Genomic DNA, 24,210 nt, shown 5'->3' with positions numbered 1-24,210 from the left:
GCAAGGTCAGAGGAGAATCTTGTGCAAGGCTAGGGGCGTGGTCCAACGGAGTCAGTAGAACCTCAGATGGGCTGGAAGTGGAGTGTGGGCCTCAGGACCCTCTTGGGGTGGTGGATGATAGGAGGGCGGCTCCAGTAGTGTCAGGGTGAAGCCTGCAGACAGTCTTGCACAGAGGCTGGGGCGGGACTTGAAGCTGGGTACAAGGCTTTGATGGGTCCTGCGGCCAGGGGCTGCTGGCATAGTCTGAGGACTGGAGAGAGTAGGGGATGTTTTGAAGGCAAGGCTCCTAAAGAGTCTAATGAGTCTTGGGCCAGCTGGGACGGTAGTCCCCACTGCCACAACCTTCCTCCCTCCCCCGCCTCTAGGCTTCACAGGAACCTACTGCGAGGTGGACATCGACGAATGTCAGAGCAGCCCGTGTGTCAACGGTGGGGTTTGCAGGGACCGAGTCAATGGCTTCACCTGCACCTGCCCCTCGGGTGAGGACCCTGGGCTGGGGACCCTGAAAAAGACGTGTCTGCCCAGAGGCAACGGCTCTAGGGTGGGAACCTTTAAGACCATGTCAGAGGGTAACTTATATGAAAATACATTGAAATTAAATTAAAACCAAGTAAATGGGTTTTCCTGCTCAAACAAGGCAGGGCTGGCGAGCGGTGACTGCTCTGATCCTATCAGGACCTCCGCTCATCCCACTCCCCACCCCAGGCTTCAGCGGGTCCACGTGTCAGCTGGACGTGGACGAATGTGCGAGCACGCCCTGCCGGAACGGCGCCAAGTGCGTGGACCAGCCCGATGGCTACGAGTGCCGCTGCGCAGAAGGTGAGGGCGGTCGGTGACAGTCCGGCAGGAATCTGGAGGCGGGGCCAGTCGCGGAGGGTCTGGAGGCGGGGCCAATGGCCTGGAGAAGGGGTGGAGCCATAGGCTGACGTAAGCTTAGGGGCGGGGCCAAGGGTCTGGCAGGGTGCAGGGTGAGGGTAACTGGAGGGGGCGGGTCCAGCCCCCTCCACCGGCCCCGTCCACCTTCCCCCTCCTCCTTCCCCCTCCTCCTTCCCCAGGCATCCCGGGACAGAACAGGGCTGACAGTGCAAGGACTCGAGGCTGGGGCCACAGCTGGGGTGGAATGTAACTGTGGGAGGATCTTGCTTAGAGGCGAGTCTTGGAACTGGGAGCTGGATGGGGTGGAAGCAAGTTAGGGGCGGGGCCTGAATTGAGCCCGCCTCCTACGGCTCGGTGGGCGGGGCCTGAGATAGAGCTGAGCTGGCCTAGGGCCAAGGCTGTGGGCAGGTGGCCGGGGCCTGACTCTCTGGCGTGCCAGGCTTCGAGGGCCCGCTGTGTGAGCGCAACGTGGACGACTGCTCTCCAGACCCGTGCCACCACGGGCGCTGCGTGGACGGCATCGCCAGCTTCTCGTGTGCCTGTGCCCCGGGCTACACGGGCACGCGCTGCGAGAGCCAGGTGGACGAGTGTCGCAGCCAGCCCTGCCGCCACGGGGGCAAGTGCCTAGACCTGGTGGACAAATACCTCTGCCGCTGTCCTCCCGGAACCACAGGTGGGGCTGCGGGCTGGGCTGGGGCAGGAACAGTACACCCGGCGGGCCAGAGAGGGTTTGGGAATGGTGGGTCTGGTGGTGCAAAGTGGTGGCTACTCCTTGTCATGTTTCCCTCCCCCAGGTGTGAACTGCGAGGTGAACGTAGACGACTGTGCCAGCAATCCGTGTACCTTCGGAGTCTGCCGTGACGGCATTAACCGCTATGACTGTGTCTGCCAGCCTGGCTTCACAGGTGGGCTAGCCGTGCCACGAGAGGGGTCCTTATAGGGTGAGAGTGAAGTCACCCGTCTCTGTTGGCTGGGTTTTGCTCCCTCTATGCACACGCTTGTCCGATGAGATTGTCCGCGCTTTGCCCTGAGGTTGTGCTCTCTCACTGGCATGAGGTTGTCCCCGTATTGGCTCTAGATTACCCTGGAGCATAGATGAAGGCGTTCGGTGTCAGGGACTGGGTTGTCTCCGAATGGGGCCCCAGTAATCCTCGGTGGAAATGAAAGTGACTTCATGTGAATTTGGGGACTAGGATGATATGGCGCAAGGCAGCTCCAGGTCTAGGAGCTGGAGGTGGCAGTCCTAACTTGCACAAGAGCTGATGTGTGATGAGAAAGAGGTGTAGCTGTATTAAAAGGGGCAAAGTTGTTCCTCCCCTGCTGGCTGTGCTATCCTCGTCCTGGGATGAAATTGCCTGTGTGCTCCCCAGGGCCCCTCTGCAATGTGGAGATCAACGAGTGTGCGTCCAGCCCATGCGGCGAGGGAGGCTCCTGCGTGGACGGTGAAAACGGCTTCCACTGCCTCTGCCCGCCCGGCTCCTTACTTCCACTCTGCCTCCGCCCGAGCCATCCCTGCGCCCATGAACCCTGCAGTCACGGCATCTGCCACGATGCACCCAGCGGGTGAGGCCCCTCCTCAACTCCTGACAACTCCCCCCCACCCGCTGGTCCACCTGCCGGCCCTGACCTCCTCCCCTGCCAGGTTCCGCTGTGTGTGTGAGCCTGGCTGGAGTGGCCCCCGTTGCAGCCAGAGCCTGGTCCGAGATGCCTGTGAGTCCCAGCCCTGCCAGGCCGGTGGCACCTGCACCAGCGATGGAATGGGCTTCCACTGCACCTGTCCCCCTGGTGTCCAGGGTGGGTGTCCCCACCTTCCCTCCCCAGGCCCCCTGACACCCTCATTCTTCTCATTTCTCTTCTACTTTCTCTTTTCCTCTTACATTTCCCTCTTTTTTGCTTTTCTTCCTCCCCCACGTCGAGGAGATTGCGAGGTGAGTGTCAAGGGGGGGACAGTGGAGGAGGAGGTGGAAACAAGGAGTCTCTTAAGACTATTTCTCTCTGCCTGCCCTCCCGACAGGCCATCAGTGTGAGCTGCTGTCCCCCTGCACCCTGAACCCCTGTGAGCATGGGGGCCACTGCGAGTCTGCCCCTGGCCAGCTGACTGTCTGCTCCTGTCCCCCTGGCTGGCAAGGTATACCAACTACTTCTTTCTCTTCCTCCTCTTCTCCTTCATCTTCTCTGAACCCTGCCCCATACTGGGTGATGCTGGGGACCCAGAGGAGGACCCAGGTCTGGTTTTGAGGGCCTCTTCCTTCTGGGAAAAGACAACTGGACACAGATACAGCCCATGTGGGTCACCTCTGGAGAAGAGGAGGGGATGTGGGGCTAGGGATGCTAGGACTCAGGCTGAGAGTCTGGGGACAGCTTCCTGGAAGAGCAGACCTCAGAGTAAGTATTCACCACCCACTGAGACAGGGAGAAGGAAGTTCTGGAATAGCATATGCAAAACTCCCAGAGGTAAATGACAGCATGTCCTTGCTTTCGGCCATCTCAGCCTGCAGGTTCTTCCTGAGCCCCAGTCACCCGCTAACTCTAGGTGTGACCTTGCTCCCCATCCCCAGGCCCACGATGCCAGCAGGATGTGGATGAATGTGCTGGCCCCTCACCCTGCGGCCCTCATGGTACCTGTGCCAACCTGGAGGGGAGTTTCAGCTGCACCTGCCACGGGGGGTACACTGGCCCTTCCTGTGATCAGGACATTGATGACTGTGACCCCAGTGAGTGCAGCAGAGCTCTTGGGGGTGCTGCCCTAGGGACTACATTGATCTGTGTGCCTGGCACTGTGCTTGTATTTCATCTTTACAACTCTCTTACTGTTTTCATTTTGCTTATGTGAAAACTGAGGCACAAGCGGGTTAAGTGACTCACACAAGGTCACAAAGCAATTAAAGTGATGAGCTGGGCTTGGAGCACAGGTCTGTCTGACTCTGAAGCTTGTGCATTGCCCCTAAGAGCAAGCAAGTCAGAACTGTGCCAGGTATGAGATAAAAGCCCCCAGAGAGCTCTCCAGGAGCGCTGTCCCATAGACAAGGCCAAGCCCCATATGCAATTTAAAATGTTCTAGTAGCCACGTGAAAAATGTAGAAAGAAACGGGTGATATCAAATTTCATATATTTAAATTTTAATTATTAAATATAAATAATACATTTTACTTAACCTGATATATAAAAATAACATTTCAACCTGTAATCAATATAAAAATTATTATCTTTTTTTAAAAAAGATGACCGGTAAGGGAATCTTAATCCTTGACTTGGTGTTGCCAGCATCACACTCTCCCAAGTGAGCAATACGCCAGCCCATCAATATAAAAATTATTAATGAGATATTTTACTTTTTTTTTTTTAAAGATGACCAGTAGGGGGATCTTAACCCTTGACTTGGTGTTGTCAGCACCAAGCTCACCCAGTGAGCTAACCGGCCATCCCTATATGGGATCCGAACCCGTGGCCTTGGTGTTATCAGCACCACACTCTCCCGAGTGAGCCACGGCCAGCCCTACTTTTTTTTTCTTACTGTCTTTGAAATCCAAAACTCTTTTACACTTATAGCACATCTCAATTTGGTCCAGGCACAATTTCAAGGGCTCAGTAGCCAGATGTGGCTAGTGGCCACAGTGCTGGCCAGTGCAGGTCTATGCTAAGCTGGGGAATTAGAGCAGGCATAACTAGTAGCATGTGTTTGGCAGCTGGAAGTGTAAAAGACATGCTGGGTACCATTTAGCTCTCCCAGCCTCCTTCTCTTTCCACATAGGTGTGATCTCCAGATAAAGCGGGGGTAGGGGGTGAGGATGAGACCACAGAAGGGGACAGAATTTGACCCCTGTGACCAAAAGTGCCCCCTCCCAATTGAACCTCGTTTTCTTCCGAGTTCCCCTCTATGCAAGGCCTGGGCGGGACAGACTGGGCTGTGTGGGGGGAGGTGGGCAAGGTGAGTGACCAGACCTTCTCCCTCCTGTCCGCAGACCCGTGCCTGAATGGCGGCTCATGTCAGGATGGGGTGGGCTCCTTTTCCTGCTCCTGCCTTCCGGGCTTCGCTGGCCCACGCTGCGCCCGCGATGTGGATGAATGCCTGAGCAGCCCCTGCGGCCCGGGCACCTGCACCGACCACGTGGCTTCCTTCACTTGCACCTGCCCACCGGGCTATGGGGGTTTCCACTGCGAGAGGAACCTGCCCGACTGCAGCCCCAGGTGGGCGGGGCCTCTACTTGGAGCTCAGGGACTTTGGCGTCAGATGGTGGGGACATCAAGGGGGGGGGGTCCTCCTCTTGGCACTCACCTGAAGACTGATGACAGATGGGGCAGAGCCGAGATAGGGGTAGGGCATCTGTTTGGAGGTCACCTTAGAGAGGCTGGTCCTTGAGGGGGCGGGCCCTCCACGTGGCTCCCGCCTTAGCGCTGATGCACCTGGTAAATTGGGCTACGGAACGCCCTCTGCTGGTGCTGCAGCATCTCGTGGGGGCACGGGTTACAGAGTGGGAGGCCCCCAAAGATGAGAGGGATCCAGGAGGAGGGCGGGGCCTGTGAGGGGGCGGAGCCTGACCCCCCTCCACTCCCCCTCCCCCAGCTCCTGCTTCAATGGTGGAACCTGCGTGGACGGCGTGAACTCGTTCAGCTGCCGGTGCCGCCCCGGCTACACGGGCGCCCACTGCCAACATGAGGCCGACCCCTGCCTCTCGCGGCCCTGCCTGCACGGGGGCGTCTGCAGCGCCGCCCAGCCCGGCTACCACTGCGCCTGCCCGGAAGGCTTCACAGGCACCCAGTGCCAGGTGGGCGGGGTCACTGGGGTCCTGGGGGAGGAGTTTAGAGGGGTGTCCTGGGCAGGGGACTGCCCCGGATCCTGGGAGAGAAGCCGGGGCACGGCTTCTGGGGGCTCTCCCGAGCGCTCGAGCTGACGTTGAGGGTTTCCCCTCCAGACGCTGGTCGACTGGTGCAGCCGCGCGCCCTGCCAGAACGGGGGTCGCTGTGTCCAGACCGGGGCTTATTGCCTTTGTCCCCCGGGCTGGAGCGGCCGCCTCTGTGACATCCGAAGCCTGCCCTGCAGGGAGGCCGCAGCCCAGATCGGTGAGGCGGAGGGTGTAGCTGGGTGTGTGGGGCTCCGGGGGTGTGCGTACACGCAGCTCTTGCTAGTGAGCCGAATAAGGGTGAAATGGGGTGTGTGTGGCTGAGTGTGTGTGGGTGGTGGCAGCCAGCCAGGAGGCTGTGTGTGTTTGTCACCATCAGACAGCTGGGATGGTGTGTGTGTGAGACCGTGCCAGCTGGGGGTATGAGTGACAACCCGATGGAGTGTGGGTGAGCACCTGGGAACTGATGCCAGTAGGGATGTTGGGTGATGTGTGTGATGGGGGCAGAAAGAGGGGAGAGGGTGTCGCCGCCTCTGTGCCTGATGCCCGCGTCCTCTTCGCAGGGGTGCGGCTGGAGCAGCTGTGTCAGGCGGGCGGGCAGTGTGTGGACCAGGACAGCTCCCACTATTGTGTGTGCCCAGAGGGCCGCACGGGCAGCCACTGTGAGCAGGAGGTGGACCCCTGCTTGTCCCAGCCCTGCCAGCACGGGGGCACCTGCCGCGGCTACATGGGGGGCTATGTGTGCGAGGTAAGGGTGCACCCCAGGAGAGGAAAGAGGAGCTAGTCATGCCTGGGCATGTCTGCCTGTGTCTGGGCACATGTTTCCGTGTCCTTGGCTTGGCGTGGGCATGTTTCTCTCTAGGTGTGTCTGGGTTTTTGCTTTTGTAAATCTGGGTGTATCGTTGTGAGTGTCACTCTGGGTAGATGTTGGGTGTTTGTGTCAGTGTGTCTCTGTCTTCGTTGTTTCCGTTTTCTATGTGTGTCTCTGTGCGTGGGTTCTCTTTGGGTATGTCTGACTCTGCATCTCTGGTTGTGTGTCTTGGGGGTATCTGGGTGTTTTTCCTGGGTATTTGCATGTGTATGTCCCTCTGCACTGGGTGTGTCTGTGGTCCTCCACGTCTGGGTGTGTTTCCTTTTACTGGGTGTGTCTGTGTCTGTGTATGTCATGCACATTGGGTTTGTGTGTATTGGACGTCTTGTATGGGTTCTTTTGTGCTAGGGTTCTCTGTCTTCACGAGGTATGTCCAGGTGTGTCTGTGACCCTCTGGGTTGAATGGGTCCCTCTCTCACTCCACTGAAGTGTCCGGCTGGCTACACTGGTGACGACTGTGAGGACGACGTAGACGAGTGTGCCTCCCAGCCCTGCCAGCACGGGGGCTCCTGCATTGACCTCGTGGCTCGATATCTCTGCTCCTGTCCCCCTGGGACGTTGGGTATGCCACGGCCAGGGCTGGGGGACAGGATGGGAGGCTGAATCTTTATCCCCTCCTGACTACTTCCCCCTCCTCCCTTCCTCCAGGCGTGCTCTGCGAGATTAATGAGGACGACTGCGGCCCAGGCCCTCCCCTGGACTCAGGCCCCCGCTGCCTACACAATGGCACCTGCGTGGACCTGGTGGGTGGCTTCCGCTGCTCCTGTCCCCCAGGATACACTGGTATGCGCTGCGAGGCCGACATCAATGAGTGTCGCTCGGGTGCCTGTCTCGTGGCACACACCCGGGACTGCCTGCAGGACCCAGGAGGGGGCTTCCGCTGCCTTTGCCATGCTGGCTTCACAGGTAAGTGTAGGAGAAGGCACTGGCCTGGGACCCTGCCTGTGGTTCCCGCATTGTGGCTGATCCATCTGTCCTGCTCGCCCAGGTCCCCGCTGTCAGACTGTCCTGTCTCCCTGTGAGTCCCAGCCATGCCAGCATGGAGGCCAGTGCCGTCCCAGCCTGGGTCCTGCGGGTGGGCTGACTTCCACCTGCCACTGCGTCCCGGTAGGTGTGGCCTCTGGGAGAAGAGTAGGGGTGTGGCCTCCGGGGAGGGCGTGGCTTTAGGGGAAAAGGGGTGGGAGGGAATGTGGTTTCTGGGATATACTGAAGTTACCTGGAGGTTTGAGGGGAGAGGGAGTGAGGTTGGGCTTTGGAGGCGTGGCCTCCTGGGGAAGGCGGGGCTCATCTGCAAAGTGGGGCCTCCAGTGGAGAAGGGAGAGGTCGGGCGCGACATGGGGAGGTTGGGGGCTCACCCTCTCCCAAGTCCTGACCCTCACTCTTTCCTCTCTCGACCCTCGCTCCTCTTCCCCGTTCTTCCATTTCCCTTCCTCCTTCCCTCCCCTTCCCCTACTCCGCTGTTTTCTGTCTTCTCCCCACCCGACCGCCAGCCGTTCTGGGGTCCGCGTTGCGAGCGGGTGGCGCGCACCTGCCGGGAGCTGCAGTGCCCGGTGGGCGTCCCATGCCAGCAGACGGCCCGCGGGCCACGCTGCGCCTGCCCCCCGGGGATGTCGGGGCCCTCCTGCCGTAGCTCCCGGGGGTCGCCGCCGGGGGCCGCCAACGCCAGCTGCGCAGCCGCCCCCTGTCTCCACGGGGGCTCCTGTCGCCCCGCGCCGCTCGCGCCCTTCTTCCGCTGCTCGTGCGCGCCGGGCTGGGCTGGGCTACGCTGCGAGGCACCCGCGGCGGCGCCCGAGGTCCCCGAGGAGCCGCGGTGTCCGCGCGCAGCCTGCCAGGCCAAGCGCGGGGACAAGCGCTGCGACCGCGAGTGCAACAGCCCCGGCTGCGGCTGGGACGGCGGCGACTGCTCGCTGAGCGTGGGCGACCCCTGGCGGCAGTGCGAGGCGCTGCAGTGCTGGCGCCTCTTCAACAACAGCCGCTGCGACCCCGCCTGCAGCTCGCCCGCCTGCCTCTATGACAACTTCGACTGCCACGCCGGTGGCCGCGAGCGCACTTGCAAGTAAGCCCATCCGTCCGTCTGTCCCTGTATGGACCCTGACCCGGTCAGTCTGTGCATCCACGGGCCCCGCCCTTGTGCCCGTCTGTCCATCTATTCGTCCTAGACTCTCACATTTGCCATATGTGACCATCCATGGGCCCTGCCTCTCTGTCTATCCATTTGTCATTTTGAGCTGTTGATTTATTGGCCCCTTCTGTTTCTCTGTGCATCCCGTCTTCCCATCAGAACGCTGTGTTTGTCTGTCTGTGCACTTCATCTGTCCACCCATGTGCCCTGTCTGCCCTTTAGTGAGTGCCCCGCCTGTCTGTTCATCCATGTGCCCCATCTGTCTGTTTTTCTGTCCCCCAATACACTCCATTTGTCCCTCCCGAAGCCCTGTTTGTGGGTCTTTCTGTCCATCCATGAATTCCTTTTTTTCCTCTGTGCACCCAACTATCTGTCTGCTCCCCTGCTTGTCCATCCTTGGATCTCATGTGTCTGTCCATGCCCCATGCCAGTGTGCTCACCTGTGTGCCCCATCTGTCTATCTGTTTGTTTATCTATCTGCCCCCTTTACCTCTCTATATGTCTGTCCGTGCCCCTGCCCCTCTTCTGTCCCTCTCTGTGTGAGCCTGTCTCATAGCAGGCGATCAGCTAATAGTTATGGATTTATTCATAGTTATCTGGAAAATGGCTGCATTTGCAGAAAGCCTGACATGTGCCAGTACATTCCAGTTCCCTGTGCAAGCGCTGTCCGGAGTCTTGATGCTTGCTCTGTGATGTGCGTGCATGGGGCCGGTGGGAGGGGGCCGCCTGACCCTGCCCTCTGCCCCCAGCCCCATGTACGAGAAGTACTGCGCCGACCACTTCGCCGACGGCCGCTGCGACCAGGGCTGCAACATGGAGGAGTGCGGCTGGGACGGGCTGGACTGTGCCGGCGAGGTGCCGGCCCTGCTGGCCCGCGGGGTGCTGGTGCTCACCGTGCTGCTGCCGCCCGAGGAGCTGCTGCGCTCCAGCGCCGACTTCCTGCAGCGGCTCAGCGCCATCCTGCGCACGTCGCTGCGCTTCCGCCTGGACGCGCACGGCCAGGCCATGGTCTTCCCGTACCACCGGCCCAGTCCTGGCTCCGAACCCCGGGCCCGGCGGGAGCTGGCCCCAGAGGTGATCGGGTGAGTGAGTGCACCTCGGGGGACACTCGGGGGCTGCAGGAGGCTCTGGGCAGGGTCTCCAGGTTGGTCTTGTGGGTTTCGCTTCGTTTAGTCTTGGGGAGCCTTCCCTGGCAATAGTCTCCCCCAGGCTTTTCAACCTCAGCTGTGGACATTTGGGGCTGGATCATTCTTTGCCATGGGGGGGCTGTCCTGTGCTCGGTAGGTTGCTTAGCAACATCCCTGGCCTCCACCCACTCAATGCCGGTAGCACCCGGCCTTCTATTTGTCTTAATCAAAAATGCCTCCTTTGGTTAGAATGCTGCCTTTTAACACCAGGGTCAGGGGGTTGGATCCCTGTACTCACCAGCTGCAAAAAACAAACAAACAAACAAACAAAAACCCAAGAGAAAAAGCCTCCAGATATGAGCAAGTGTCCCTTGGGGGTGGAATTGCACCCCTAGGTCTAGTGCTATCTTCTTCTGGAGAGGCAGGTGGTTTAGCAGAGCAGTTAAAGGCATGTGTAGGTTTTTTGTTTTGTTATTTAATGGAAAATGTAGAGCTGTCCTGCTGGTGGCCTGGTAGAGGGACCAGAGGGAGGAGCTGCCATTGCTGAGAAAGTGGAGGCCTGAGAAGAGTGGGGTCCTGACACAGAGAGGAGGGGGGCTGATGTGCCAGTCCTTAGCTTAGGTGACCGAGTGGCGAGGACTCAGGGTGAAGCATGGGTTACTTTGGAGCTTGCAGAGTCTGAGGGGCCTGGGGGCATCCGGGAGACCCCCAGGTGGTAGCTGGGGGCTGAAGACAGGAATAAGAGAGACAAAGCGTTGACAATCATTGAGGCCATGGGACAGACTTGAAGAGGTGAGGAGCGAATGAGCCTGGGGACACTGAGACTTAAAGGCCTGGTTGAGGGAAATCAGCCCAGAAAAGAGGAGAAGGAGCAGCCAGAGAGACAGGAGGAGACCTGGGGCATGTGGTGCTGGGGTCCCAGTGAGGGAGGGAGTTTGGAGAAAGTGAGGGTCTTAGACTGGGTTCTTGGAAGCAGGGTCTGAGATGGGGATCCAGATCCATGTGATGTCTTGAGGGGGTGCTGCAAGGAGAAAAAGATGTGGGAACAGTGTGGGCAGGGGAGTGACTAAAGTGGGCAGCGGTCAGCCTCAGCTGGAGTCTGGCTCATTCTGATCCCATGGGGAGCCCTGGAGTGTGAATAGCACCTCAGAGTTGGTCCCACCTTGCATACCTCCCCTATCAGACAGTCGCTGGCTGCGGGATGCCCTAGGGGCTGTCGCCTCCCAAGTGAGGCCGTCCCCATTTTTCTGAGGACCGTTCTGTGGAGAAGGGGCATCTGTCAGCCAACACTGATAGCCGCTGGGAGACGGGCGGCACCAGCCTGGTAAAGGGCTGCACCAGCATTATCCACTAGGATTGCCGAGATGTTGACATGAAAACAATGTCTATTGGATTCATGACTCAGGGGACACTGGTGGCCAGTGCTAGGCCTGCTTTGTGGGTGCAGTGGGGTTGGGAGCAGGTGGGTCTTGGAGACATGGTGGGTGGAGATGCCTCTTCTGAGCCTGGCTGTAGGGAGGAAGGATGGGGCTTGGTGCGGGGGTGGGGGTGTCAGGCACCCGTCCAGCCCTCGAATCCCTCCCTTCTGTCCCCACAGCTCTGTAGTGATGCTGGAGATTGACAACCGGCTCTGCCTGCAGTCGCCTGAGAATGACCACTGTTTCCCGGATGCCCAGAGCGCGGCTGACTATCTGGGAGCATTGTCAGCTGTGGAGCGCCTGGACTTCCCGTACCCACTGCGGGACGTGCGCGGTGCGGCCTGGGCGAGGGTGACGAGGGCCGAGCTTAGGGTGCCCCCAGGGGTGGGTGGCTTGGAATCACCAGCAGTAGAAGCCCTCTGGCTGAAGCCCCGCCCCATGATCGAAGCCCCGCCCCGTGATCGAAGCCCCGCCCACGGCTGAAGCCCCGCCCCTGCTTCCTCCCCTCAGGGGAGCCGCTGGAGCCACCAGAGCCCAGCCTGCCGCTGCTGCCACTGCTGGTGGCGGGCGCCGTCTTCCTGTTGGTCATCCTCGTCCTGGGTGTCATGGTGGCCCGGCGCAAGCGTGAGCACAGCACCCTGTGGTTCCCGGAGGGCTTCGCGCTGCACAAGGACATGGCCTCTGGCCATAAGGGTCGGCGGGAGCCTGTGGGCCAAGACGCGCTCGGCATGAAGTGAGGACCCTGCCCGTACCCTGTCCCCGACTATGGGGGCCTTGTGAACCCTGGACCCCACCTTGACCTGAGTCTGACCTCTGACCCCAACCTGACCTTAACTTCAGATTCCATCCTGGACCCCCTTGACCACTGACTGCTGACCCCTGATCTTATTTCCTGTGTCCCAGTTCCCCTGACCTAAATCCTACCCTGACCCCTGACCCTATCCTCTTTGACCCCCAATACCACCTTTAGCTCCAACCTTTCTCACCTTTGACCTCAACTCTGATCCTTTTTCCACTCCTCAGTGTTTGTTCCCCATGATCTTCAATCCCAGCCTTGACCCTGGACTCACCTCCAACTCGACCTGTCCCTCAAGACTCCCATCCTCTGTGAATCCCTGATCCCTGAACCCTAACCACAGATTTTCAATCTTGGCTACCTTTTCCACTCATTATAAGGCTAACTCCATCCTCCTTGACCTCTGAAATCATCTCTGTAACCCCTCCTGTATACCTGTGACTCTCACCTGTCCTATTACCTACTGCTTTGACCCCTGACCCCATTCGTGTCCCTTCTCTGATTCCACCTTAATACCCTAGCCTTCACCTGTCATAATCCCTGACTATACCCCGAGACCTTGACCCCATCCTGCAACCCCTCATTGGACCCTGTGTCATCGCTCTGTCCCCTGCACCTACTGACCTGAGATCCCTGATCCCAACTCCAGACCCCTGACCTCACCTCTATGACCTCTGCTCTGACCCCACCGCAAATCCTCCTCCCAGGCCAGATACCTCCAGGGTCCCCTCTCACATCCCCCCTTCCTGTTGTCCCCATAGGAACATTGCCAAGGGTGAGAGTCTGATGGGGGAGGTGGCCACAGACTGGATGGAAACGGAGTGCCCAGAGGCCAAGCGACTGAAGGTGCTGCCCCCTCTTCTGACCCCTGCCCTCAGAGTCCTGGGTGGGGGCCCAATGGTTAGTGGGAGAGCCCAGCGGAAGTCTCGGCTCTCCCCACCTCCCCAGCTTTGTGTCCCCGTTTTCTTCTCGGCGTGTCTCTCTGGCCTTGAAGGGAGGAAGCAGATTTGTCATCGGGACCCACCGGGTCTCTCTGTGCAGGTGGAAGTTCTCCCCCCACCATCCTGCCCCTCCCTAACCAGGCCTCTGCCCCCAGGCCAGCTTGGGGTCTTCCTGGAGGAGACCGCCTTGGCCCAGACAGCAACTCTGCTTTCTCTCTGTTGCTTCTGACTTGACCAACCTGAATGTGCTCCAGCTGGCCCTGAGCACCATTTCCTCTCCTGGGGCCACCTCCGTGGGCTCTGTATTAGTCTGCTCTAGCTGCCATAACAAAATCCCGCAGACTGGGTGGTGTAAACCACAGAAACTTATTTTCTCACAGCTCTGGAGGCTAGAAGTCCAAGATCAAGGTGGTGTCAGGGTTGGTTCCTCGTGAGGGCTCTCTTCCTGGCTTGCAGACAGTCACCTTCTGATTGTGTCCTCACATAGCTTTTCCCCTGTGTGCATGCAGAGAGAGAAATCTCTGGTGTCTCTTCCTCTTCTTATAAGGACACCCTCCCATTGGATCAGGGCTCCAACCTTATGACCTCATTTGACCTTAATTACCTCATTAAATACTCTACCTTCAAATATAGTGACATGGGAAGTTAGGGTTTCAGCATATGATTTTCGAGGGGGAACAATTCAGTCCATAACAGACTCCTACTAGCATTACCTGGACACATGCTGAATGTCTCTATGCACACAAAGCATATTATTTCATCTTTTTGAGGATCCTATATAGTAGCTATTGACATATACCTTGATTTTTGACCACCTCTCCCCTGCCCATACATTAATGTTTGTGAAGTGGGGACATCTATTACAATTGACAGCTAAAGAAATCCGCTTGCCCCAGACTTTTTCTTTCTTTCCTATCCCAAAGTAGGAATTAAAGGGACATCCCAGTGTACTTTACACACATCTTAGCATTGTGAGTGGCAGCGTCATCCTGATCTTGCCAATGAGAAGCTCAGAGCTCTGATGTGACTTGCCCAGGGTCACATAGTTACCTTAGCAGGGTCAGAACTCGAACACACATTGAATACTGTCCCATCCTCTCACACCCTTTCTGTTTAGCTGTCCCTCACCTGGCTCTCTCCTTTCAAATTTCCTGCCTGGGTCCTTAAGTTCAAGTCTGGCTAGATCAGGCTCTGTTTGGGACCCCAGGCAGGCTAGTTAAGCGTATTCTGTCTGGTTTCCATACATCACTCAAGCCTTTCGGACCACAAGTCTGAGACTGATCAAGCTCCTGCTAGGGGCGGGCTCAGGTGCTGGGCTTGTAAAGTAAATAGATTTATGTGTGAGTATTTGATCCGTTATGTTTGGGTGCCATGTGGGAGCTCCATGTGACGTTTTTGTTTTTGCACCTGACTGTACAGGGATCCGAACCCCTGACCCTGGTGGTATCATGCTCTAACCAACTGAGCTAACCTGCCAGCCTCCATGTTACTTCTTAATTGTGGGATCCCGGGCTCTCTCCCCTTCCCTACTTCTCTCCCACCCATTCTCCCCTTTCCCAGATTAATACTGATCCTTGAAGGACCCCCCCCTTCCGCCTACACATTTCTCTTACCAGTGATTTGTAGTTTCTAGAGTACAAGTTTTGCATTTCTTTTGTTAAATTTAATTCTGAATATTTTATTCTCGATGTTACTATCAATGGAATTGTTCTCTTAATTAAATTTTCAAGTGTGTGTGCTGACGGGTGCTACACTCTGTGCCTCTTCATGGATTCCCCACTTTGGGTTCCCAGCCTCTCCCTCTTTCCAACCCAGATTGAATCCCATTTCTTCCTCTCATTAACTCCCTGAGCTCTGGATGGTTGATTTCCTATTTCCCTATCTTTATTTTATTTTTATTTTTGTTTATTTTATTTTTTTAGTTCCCTATCTTTAAAAGAAGCAGGATGTGAATGGTTTCCCAGGGCCCAGTGTGCGTCTCCATGAGAGAAGCCTGTGGGAATGCCTTGCCCTGTCCCTGGTAGTGCCTCACTCCACCTCCAAAGGGTGAGGTCTGAGAACCTGGTCCTTGTCCCTTCAGGTAGAAGAGCCTGGCATGGGGGCTGAGGAGGCTGTGGATTGCCGCCAGTGGACTCAACACCACCTGGTTGCTGCTGACATCCGAGTGGCACCAGCCATGGCACTGACACCCCCACAGGGTGATGCAGATGCTGATGGCATGGATGTCAATGTGCGTGGTCCAGGTCAGTGATGGGCGCCCCTCCCTGTAAGATGCCCCTCACCCCTCCTGCTTGTGAGAGGTTACCTCTGGGTCTGTGTTCTGGGGAGAACTGGTGGGTGTCTTGGCTTCTGTAGGGTTGTGTGTCCATCAGGACTCTTGGTTGTAAGTGACAAAAACCCAACTCAAACTAGGTTAAGTAAAACAAAAGATCTACCACCGGGTCAGGAAACTGACGGTAGTGGGAATGTTTGGATCTAGGACTCAGTCTTCCATTCTTTGCTCCAGGAATACGAAACCTGTCTAGCTGCTCCAGCAAAAGTCCCAGGATGTGTTCTGATTAGACTGGTTAGGGTCATATGCACATTTTTGAGCCAATCAGTGTGGCCAGGGGACTGGAATATGCAAATTGCTAGGCCTGGTCCACATGCCTGTCCCCAGCCAGGGACAGGGTTGGGCTTTACCCAGGGCTTGAGGATGGAGAATGGGATGTAAATGGCTCCCTAGGGAAAAATCAGGGCAAATACCCATGGAGAGTATAGCAGATCGTGATGTCAGGATCCTCTGTGATAAATCGCATGCCCACAAATTCTCATCCCGGGTGTGGGCGTGCAGATGGGAGGACTGGCCACTCCTTCTCGCTCTCCCTGTGCCCATTTGCTTCTAATATGGTGCGCTCAGTAGCATTCCCTGGATAGGCACCTGTACCCACGTCCCTTGTGACATACCCTCATCCCCACAGATGGCTTCACCCCCCTAATGCTGGCCTCCTTCTGTGGGGGGGCCCTGGAGCCGATGCCAACTGAGGAGGACGAGACAGATGACACATCAGCCAGCATTATCTCGGACCTAATCTGCCAGGGGGCCCAGCTCGGGGCACGGACTGACCGCACGGGCGAGACCGCCCTGCATCTGGCTGCCCGCTATGCCCGGGCCGATGCGGCCAAGCGGCTGCTGGATGCTGGGGCAGACACCAATGCCCAGGACCACTCAGGCCGCACCCCCCTGCACACGGCCGTCACTGCTGATGCCCAGGGCGTCTTCCAGGTGACACAGGGCTGTCCCTTTGGACTTCAGAGATGGGGCGTGCATCAGACACTCCTGCATTTGATCCCCGATCTGCCTTTTAGAGCTCGTTTTTCTCATTTGGAAAATGGGGCTATATGGAGTATGGTGTCTGGGGAGTAGCTGCTTCCTGAACTTCATCAGTTTCAGGGGTGTGGCGTTTGGGGACTTTAGGGGTGCCCCTGGTCCCATGGATACTTGCCATGACTCACCCTGCTGTGTCCCCTCCCTCCTAGATTCTCATCCGGAACCGCTCCACGGACTTGGATGCTCGCATGGCCGATGGCTCGACGGCACTGATCCTGGCGGCCCGCCTGGCAGTGGAGGGCATGGTGGAAGAGCTCATCGCCAGCCACGCCGATGTCAATGCTGTGGATGAGCTCGGTAGGCTGACAGAGGAAGTGGTGGGTGGGAGCTGGGAGGGTGTCACCTGGGCCCTGACTGTCATGTTGGTGTAAACACACACCCATGTTGAAACCAGTCACAGAAGCCCACGCACACATAACCAGGCTTCAGTGTGGACTTTCACGCATGCAGGGCAGCTGCTAGCCCATAGGGTGCCTCAGGGATTTAGAATAAGGTCCCTCCCCAAGGCCCTGCATTTCCTTTTGCCTCGTTAGAAGAACTCACTCTACTGCCACCTGCTGGACAGTTGTTGCAACACATTTGCAAATGGGCCAAATCCACGTGTGATGGGAACTTTCTGGAGGTCGCTTGCTTGCAGAACCCGACCTGTGTGGATTCATGGCAACCTGACATGTGGGGTCGGATCATTCTTGGTTGTGGGGATCTGTCCTATGCACTGAAAGCTGTTGAGCAGGATCCCTGGCCTCAACCCACTAGATGCCAGTAGCACCCCACCATCCATTTGGGACCACCAAAAATGTCTCCAGACATTGCAAAATGCCCCTGGGGGTAAATCGCTCCTGGCTGAGAACCGAAGCTCTAGAGCAGTGATGACCAATAGCATTTTCTGTGATGATGGAAATGTTCTCTGCACTTTCCAATTGAGCCCTTGAAATGCAGCTGGGGCAAATGAGGAACTAAATGTTTTAGTTCATTTAAATTTTTTTTGTTGTTGTTATTCTTTTTTCAGCAGCTGGCTGGTGCTGGCATCCGAACCCTTGACCTCGGTGTTACAAGGCGGTGCTCTAACTAACTGAGCTAACTGGCCAGCACACTTAATTTTTTAAATTTTGTTTTGCCTGTTTTTCTTTTTTTAAACAGCTTTATTGAGATATAATTTACATACCATGCAATTCACCCATTTAAAACATTAATATATTAAAGTATAAAATTCACTGAGTTGTGCAGTTATAATCACAATCAATTTTAGAACATTTTCATCATCTGAGAAAGAAACCTCATTCTTAGCCATCACTTCTCTATTATCCCCAACCCCTGGCAAACACTAATGTCCTTTCTGTCTCTATAAATTTGCCTATTCTGGGCATTTCATATGAATGGAATCATACAGTGTGTGGTCTTTTTTTGATTGGCTTCTTAGCATAATGTTTTCAAGGTTCACCCATGTTGTAGCATGTGTCAGGACTTCATTATTACGGCTGAATACTGTTCCATTGTATGGACATACCACTCAACCGTTCATTCATTGATGAGCATTTGGGTTATTTCTATGTTTTGGCTATTATGAGTAATGCTGCTATGAACATTCTTGTACAAGCTTTTGGTTGGATATATGTTTGCATTTCTCTTGGGTATATACCTCGGAGTGGAACTGTTGAGTCATATGGTAACCCCGTGTTTAACCTTTTGAGATACCACCAGGCTGTTTTCCACAGTGGCTGCACCATTTTACATTTCCACCAACAGCGGCTGAGGGTTCCAACTTCTGCCCATCCTTGCCAACACTTGTGATTATCTTTTTGATTATAGCCTTCCTAGTGAGTGTGAAGTGGTATCTCATTGTGGTTTAGATTTACGTTTACCAGATGGCTAGTGATGGTTAGAGTCTTTTCATGTGCTTACTGGCCATTTGTCTATCTTCTTTGGAGAAAAGTCTATTCATATCTCTTGCTTATTTTAAAATCGGGTTATCTGTCTTTTTATTATTGAGTTATAAGAGTTCTTTATGTTTTCTAGATAGGTCTCTTACCAGATACATGATTTACAAGTATTTTCTCCCATTTTGTAGGTTTTCTTTTCATTTTGTTGATGGTGTCCTGAGAAGTACAGAAGTTTTAATTTTGATAATGTCCAATGTATCTGTTTTATTATTGTTGTTGTTGTTGCTTATGTTTTTGGTGTCATATCTAAGAATCCTTTGCCTAATTCAAGGTCATGAGGATTTATTCCTATGTTTTCCTCCTAGATGTTTTATGGTTTGAACTCTTACAGTTAGGTCTTTGATTCATTTTCAGTTAATTTTTGCTTATGGTATGAGGTTGGGGTCCACCTTTCTGCTTTTGCCTGTGAATATCCAATTGGTCCAGCACAATTAGTTGAGAAGACTATTCTTTCCCCATTACATGGTCTCGGCACCAGTTTTATTTAATTTTAATTAATTTAAATCTAAAGAACCACACATGACTGGTGGTTCCTACATCAGACAATACAGCTCTAGAATCAACTGACGTCCAAACATTTCCTCCTCCCCTATCATAGAGAGTTGTGTGTGCACATGTGCACACACACACAAAGTGCCCCCCTTGTACAGAGTCATTCTACAGATTTGCATGCATGGACCCAAACACAGGTGTTCAGATACTCATGGCAGGTATCCCCCCCAGTCATATTCTGCATACTTCCTGCCCCCTTCTGTGGGGTCCAGGACATGAGTCCTAACCCTGACCTTTCCCTCTTCTCCCAGGGAAGTCAGCCCTACACTGGGCAGCTGCTGTGAACAATGTGGAGGCCACCTTGGCCCTGCTCAAAAATGGAGCCAACAAGGACATGCAGGATAGCAAGGTAAGCCCCAGCCCTTGGCCCACCTGGGGTCAGCACCAGCACAGCTCCCCACAGGTGGCAGAGAGCAGGGGCAGGGTAACATGGGTGGTGACATTGGCCTTGCCTGTAGCCAGTTTTCAAGGGTGGGATTTGGGAGCCAAGAGACTCTGACAGTGGATCAGAGGTGGAAGTTTGTGGCAGGTGCTGTGTGACCTTGGGCAAGTTGCTTAACTTTTCTGAACCTCACTGTCCTCATCTGTGAGATGGGGGAGCAGTAGCACGCACCTCATTCTGTCTCCTGAGGATTCAGTGAGCGAATGCTTTTATAAATTCCTTATCAGATTCTTGATAAAAGGTAACTGTTATAATCATTGTTTAAAAACCCTCATAAAGGCGGAATCTTACATAATCTCACTTTACAAATGCGAAGAGCGAGGCTCAAAGGGGTGTGGAGACAAATTCTGTTTTTATTTTACATTTCAATATTTCATTATGGATTTTTTGGCATTAATCTTACTTTTTAAACAACTTTGCATCAAAATATCATATATTTTGATGACAGGTTTTTGGTGTCCCCTTAAATTTTGTGTCTAAGGTGAGTTCCACACTTGACTCCCTCTAGTCCTGGCTCTGGGGCCTGGCACTTATTAGGTGCTGGATGAATGTGGTTTTAAGGAAAGAACTTGTCCAGGTTTCCACCAGCAGAGCTGGGATTCGAACCCAGGTCTGTCAGGTTCCAGAGGACAAACTCTTAGCTCTCAGGCTCCCCCAGAGGCTGGAGACCTTGCTGATGTTGGCCAGGGTGGCCCTGACATCTGTGGATTCTCCCTCCACACCTGCCCCTGCCCCAGGAGGAGACCCCGCTGTTCCTCGCCGCCCGCGAGGGCAGCTACGAGACTGCCAAGCTGCTGCTGGACCACTTTGCCAACCGCGAGATCACGGACCACCTGGACAGGCTGCCACGGGACGTGGCCCAGGAGCGGCTGCACCAGGACATCGTGCGGTTGCTGGACCAGCCCAGTGGGCCCCGCAGCCCTGCCGGCCCCCATGGCTTGGGGCCCCTTCTCTGCCCACCCGGGGCCTTCCTCCCAGGCCTCAAGGCAGCCCAGTCGGGGACGAAGAAGAGCAGGAGGCCCCCGGGAAAGGCTGGGCTGGGGTCGCAAGGGGCCCGAGGACGGGGCAAGAAGCTGACCCTGTCCTGCCCTGGCCCCCTGGCCGAGAGCTCAGTCACGCTGTCACCTGTGGACTCACTGGACTCTCCACGGCCCTTTGGTGGGCCACCTGCTTCCCCTGGTGGCTTCCCCCTTGAGGGGTCCTACGCGGCTGCCACCGCCACGGCTGTGTCTCTGGCGCAGCTTGGTGGCCCAGGCCGGGCCGGTCTAGTGCGACAGCCCCCTGGGGGCTGCTTGCTCAGCCTGGGCCTCCTGAACCCTGTGGCTGTCCCCCTTGACTGGGCCCGACTGCCTCCACCTGCCCCACCAGGCCCCTCGTTCCTGCTGCCATTGGCACCGGGACCCCAGCTGCTCAACCCTGGGACCCCCATCTCCCCCCAGGAGCGGCCCCCACCTTACCTGGCAGCTCCGGGACACGGCGAGGAGTACCCGGCAGCTGGGGCCCATGGCAGTCCCTCCAAGACTCGCTTCCTGCGGGTCCCCAGCGAGCACCCTTACCTGACCCCATCCCCCGAGTCCCCCGAGCATTGGGCCAGCCCATCGCCACCCTCCCTCTCGGACTGGTCCGACTCCACGCCCAGCCCAGCCACTGCCACTGGGGCCTCGGCCACCGTCACTGGGGCACTGCCTACCCAGCCACTCCCCTTGTCTGTCCCAGGCTCCCTCGCACAGGCTCACACCCAGCTGGGACCCCAGCCCGAAGTCACCCCCAAGAGGCAGGTGTTGGCCTGAGCCGCTCCCCAGTTCCTGGATCTTGGGGCTGAAGAGACCCCTCCTCCCACCTCCTTCCTCCCTCTCTATTGTTAGTGTTGCTTGTTCTCTCCTCTCTGTCACCAACCCTCCTTCACCTCTGCCTGGCAGTGACTGAGACAGGTCACCGCCCAGGGCCTCAGTCTTCCTTATTTATAACGGGTGGGGCTGCCCACTCCCCCTCTCAGTCGTGCGATGAGTCTGGGGTCTCCTCCTGCGCCCACCTTCCCTCTTCCTTCCTTCCTTTCTTGTCTCCTGTGGCCTCTCACTCCTCACACTCTGACACGAGTGAATTATTATCCTTTTTATTATTATTTTTTTTTACATTTTGTATAGAAACAAATTCATTTAAACAAACTTATTATTATTATTTTTTACAAAATATATATATGGAGATGCTCCCTGCTCCCTGCAAACCCTCCAGTGCCCCCGTGGGGCTGAGTCTGTGGGCCCACTCGGCCAAGCTGGATTCTGTGTACCGAGTACACAGGCATGACTGGGATCCGTGTACCGAGTACACGACCCTGGTACGCACCAAGTAGGCACCCTTGGGCACACCCTCTGGGGCCAGGGGTTGGGGGAGACTTGGGAGCCTCCTCCCCACCCCACCTCCTTCACTTCACTGCATTCCAGATGGGACTTGCTCTGCAGACTTTCTGGGGAAGGGTGCTTCTGGCCTGAGCCCGCCTCCAGGCTTCCACCCCCCTCCCTTGAGCCTGGGCCACCTTCCTTTGGGAACTAGGGGGCAGCTGGCAGGAAATGGGGGCCAGGGGAGATGTGTGCATTTCACTTTATCTCCCTGTAAATAGGGGACTGCAGGAAGGGGAGGAGTTGCCTGGGTGGCACTCCCTCCTTCTGGTGTTCGCCTGGCCCAACGTTGTGGCAGAATAGATGCATTTTTAGGCTATTTTTATAATATGGCTTCTGGTCACAATCCCTGTGTAGCTGAATTCCCAGGTCCTGCATTGTACAGCCCCCACTCCCCTTACCACCTAATAAAGGAATAGTTAACGCTCCGTGTCATTGGTCTGTGTCTAGGTAAGGTGGGGAGTGGTGGTGGCAGGGCTTCTGTCCCCCCGACTAACCTTGGGGTAAACCCATTTGTCTTGCCTGCCTAGTCATGCTTTCTCTTTTGGCAGGTGGCTCCACTGATGGTCACCTGACTTAAGATCAGCCAATAAGATTCCCTTGCTTGAGACCTTTCTTTAAAGGAGATGTTAAGAATTGGTGATGCTTTTAAGGTCCCAGGCAGGTTAAAAACCCTTAGTGTCCAATTTGGGGTGGTGGGCACTGGTGAGCAAACAGAGAGCAGAAGATTAAAGCTAATAGGCAGGAAAATTCAGAACTGAGAGCTCAAATGGTCCCAAGGGCTAGAGGGACTATCTCATTTCCAGATGCAATATCAGTTCCATTGATATCAACAGGCATTTATTAGGTGCCTTCTAAGAGCCTGATGCTGATTCTGCATGGATCTCACCTTTACTTCGTGGTACTTTGGATTCTGGTGATAACTTTGCACCCATGTGATAAATACTTCTTTACATATGCCACCTTGGGTGGGTTTCTGTTTCTCGCAACCAGTTGTGCTCCAAGACAACGTTATGTCTACACTGGGGCCTTCCAGAAAAGGAGGATGGGATTTAACGTCCATTGATTCTCCCTGCTGGTTGGAGTGTTCTTGATTGCAAGTAACACAAAAGTAACTCCACTGGCTTAAACAAGAAGGGGGTTTATTAACTCATATAAATAAAAAGGACCAGTCTCAGGAAAGATTTGATTTAGTGGTCAAATGAGGTCAACAAGGGCTGAGTTTCTCTTAATCTCTACAGCTTTTCTCTGGGCATCAATTTTATCCTCAGGCTCCACATGGCACCCAAACCAGTCTCTCTTCCCCACCCCATCCCTTCCTCTGTGCTAGCAAAATAGGTGCAAAGGTCACAGACCATTTTGCACTTTCCAGGAACGAGAGAAGCTTCAGTCTTGGGGTTGATTTTCTATTGGCTCTGTCTGGGCCGTGTGTCTGTCCATCCTCTAACCTAGAGTTTCTCAACATGAGCACTATTGACACTTGGTGCCAGATCATTCATTGCTGTGGGGAGCTGTCCTGTGTACTGTAGGATGTCTAACAGCATCTCTGGCCTCTACCCATTAGATGCCAGCAGCACCCCCTCCTCAGTTAGGTGACAAAAATATCTCTAGACATTGCCAATTGTCCCCTGGGGAGCAGGATCACCCCTGGTGAAAAAAACCTCTGCTCTAACCAATCACTATGGCAATGAGATATGGAACATGCTAGTTTCCTAAAGCATTCTTTAGTCTGCTCTGTAACTGAGTGTGGGGTAAATTTAGGGGCAATCGGGTCTTCAGAAGCATGAATTCTGTGGAAGCAACTAATAAATGTTCACTCCACCTCATCTCCCCCTTTGGCTAAGTCTTTGAAGATGGAAAAGTCTTTTACATTTTTATCTCAGATGTGTTTTATTTCTGTTCATCTGGTCTCTACATATTTATTAGGCACCTACTATGTGCCAAGTCTTGGACATGTGGTTGGGAGTTGAATGATGAATTATATAGGATCATTCTCTTGCTCTTATGTAATTTCAGGCTAGTTAAAAGATGTTTAGGGGGTGGCCCTTTATGTCCCTTTAGACCTTATTGTTTCAGTACATGCTGACAGTGTCTGACTGAACACCTGAGATCTTCCACCTGGGGACTTTCTCTTGTGTGGGGCAGGAACAACCCTCAATAAATGAGGGAGGGATGGGAGTTGGTGCATCAGTACCCCAGCCTTCTCACCCCTCTGGGGGCAACTCTGGGGTGTGATCCACAGAGTCTCTTGAAGGATGCCCATTGGGATTGAGCCCCAGTTGTCCATAGCAGCCACCTGTTCTTCCTCATTCTCCTACTGGAACTTTCTGGAATGATCTCAAATTCCTTGCATTTGAATCCTTGGCTGGAGAGAAGTCCATCTTAGCTGTGTGCATAAATGGATTCTTGGGAGTAAACACTAAAATATCTGTTGGTGCTCAAGCAAGTTTGGAGATCCTTCTTCGTGATACTGGACAAACAAGGAGAAAGTCCTTCCCCCCACCCACGTTTTCCACTC

At 55.0% G+C, this 24,210-nt stretch overlaps 1 protein-coding gene across 1 annotated transcript in view; it reads left to right on the top strand.

Moving 5' to 3' along the window:
* The window catches only part of NOTCH3 (notch receptor 3), a 31,019-nt gene extending 8,919 nt beyond the window's left edge, over positions 1-22,100 (top strand). Inside the window, exons 12-36 of the mRNA XM_063110054.1 lie at positions 366-479; positions 706-819; positions 1,316-1,549; positions 1,671-1,781; positions 2,247-2,439; positions 2,519-2,670; positions 2,891-3,004; positions 3,435-3,590; positions 4,839-5,064; positions 5,441-5,642; positions 5,790-5,937; positions 6,281-6,465; positions 7,018-7,150; positions 7,237-7,494; positions 7,577-7,695; positions 8,079-8,644; positions 9,460-9,792; positions 11,435-11,589; positions 11,766-11,988; positions 12,813-12,897; positions 15,073-15,235; positions 15,953-16,257; positions 16,512-16,659; positions 19,106-19,203; positions 20,034-22,100. Coding sequence (XP_062966124.1) covers positions 366-479; positions 706-819; positions 1,316-1,549; positions 1,671-1,781; positions 2,247-2,439; positions 2,519-2,670; positions 2,891-3,004; positions 3,435-3,590; positions 4,839-5,064; positions 5,441-5,642; positions 5,790-5,937; positions 6,281-6,465; positions 7,018-7,150; positions 7,237-7,494; positions 7,577-7,695; positions 8,079-8,644; positions 9,460-9,792; positions 11,435-11,589; positions 11,766-11,988; positions 12,813-12,897; positions 15,073-15,235; positions 15,953-16,257; positions 16,512-16,659; positions 19,106-19,203; positions 20,034-21,086 — 5,588 coding nt within the window. The 3' untranslated portion in view covers positions 21,087-22,100. The remainder of the gene's footprint in view (positions 1-365; positions 480-705; positions 820-1,315; positions 1,550-1,670; positions 1,782-2,246; positions 2,440-2,518; positions 2,671-2,890; positions 3,005-3,434; positions 3,591-4,838; positions 5,065-5,440; positions 5,643-5,789; positions 5,938-6,280; positions 6,466-7,017; positions 7,151-7,236; positions 7,495-7,576; positions 7,696-8,078; positions 8,645-9,459; positions 9,793-11,434; positions 11,590-11,765; positions 11,989-12,812; positions 12,898-15,072; positions 15,236-15,952; positions 16,258-16,511; positions 16,660-19,105; positions 19,204-20,033) is intronic.
* Positions 22,101-24,210: the final 2,110 nt, after the last annotated feature.

Source organism: Cynocephalus volans, chromosome 10, assembly GCF_027409185.1.
Source record: "Cynocephalus volans isolate mCynVol1 chromosome 10, mCynVol1.pri, whole genome shotgun sequence".
In the NCBI taxonomy this organism is placed as follows: Eukaryota; Metazoa; Chordata; class Mammalia; order Dermoptera; family Cynocephalidae; genus Cynocephalus; species Cynocephalus volans.
The sequence above is the reverse complement of the archived record's forward strand: the minus strand, read 5'-3'. Positions and strand labels throughout refer to the sequence as shown.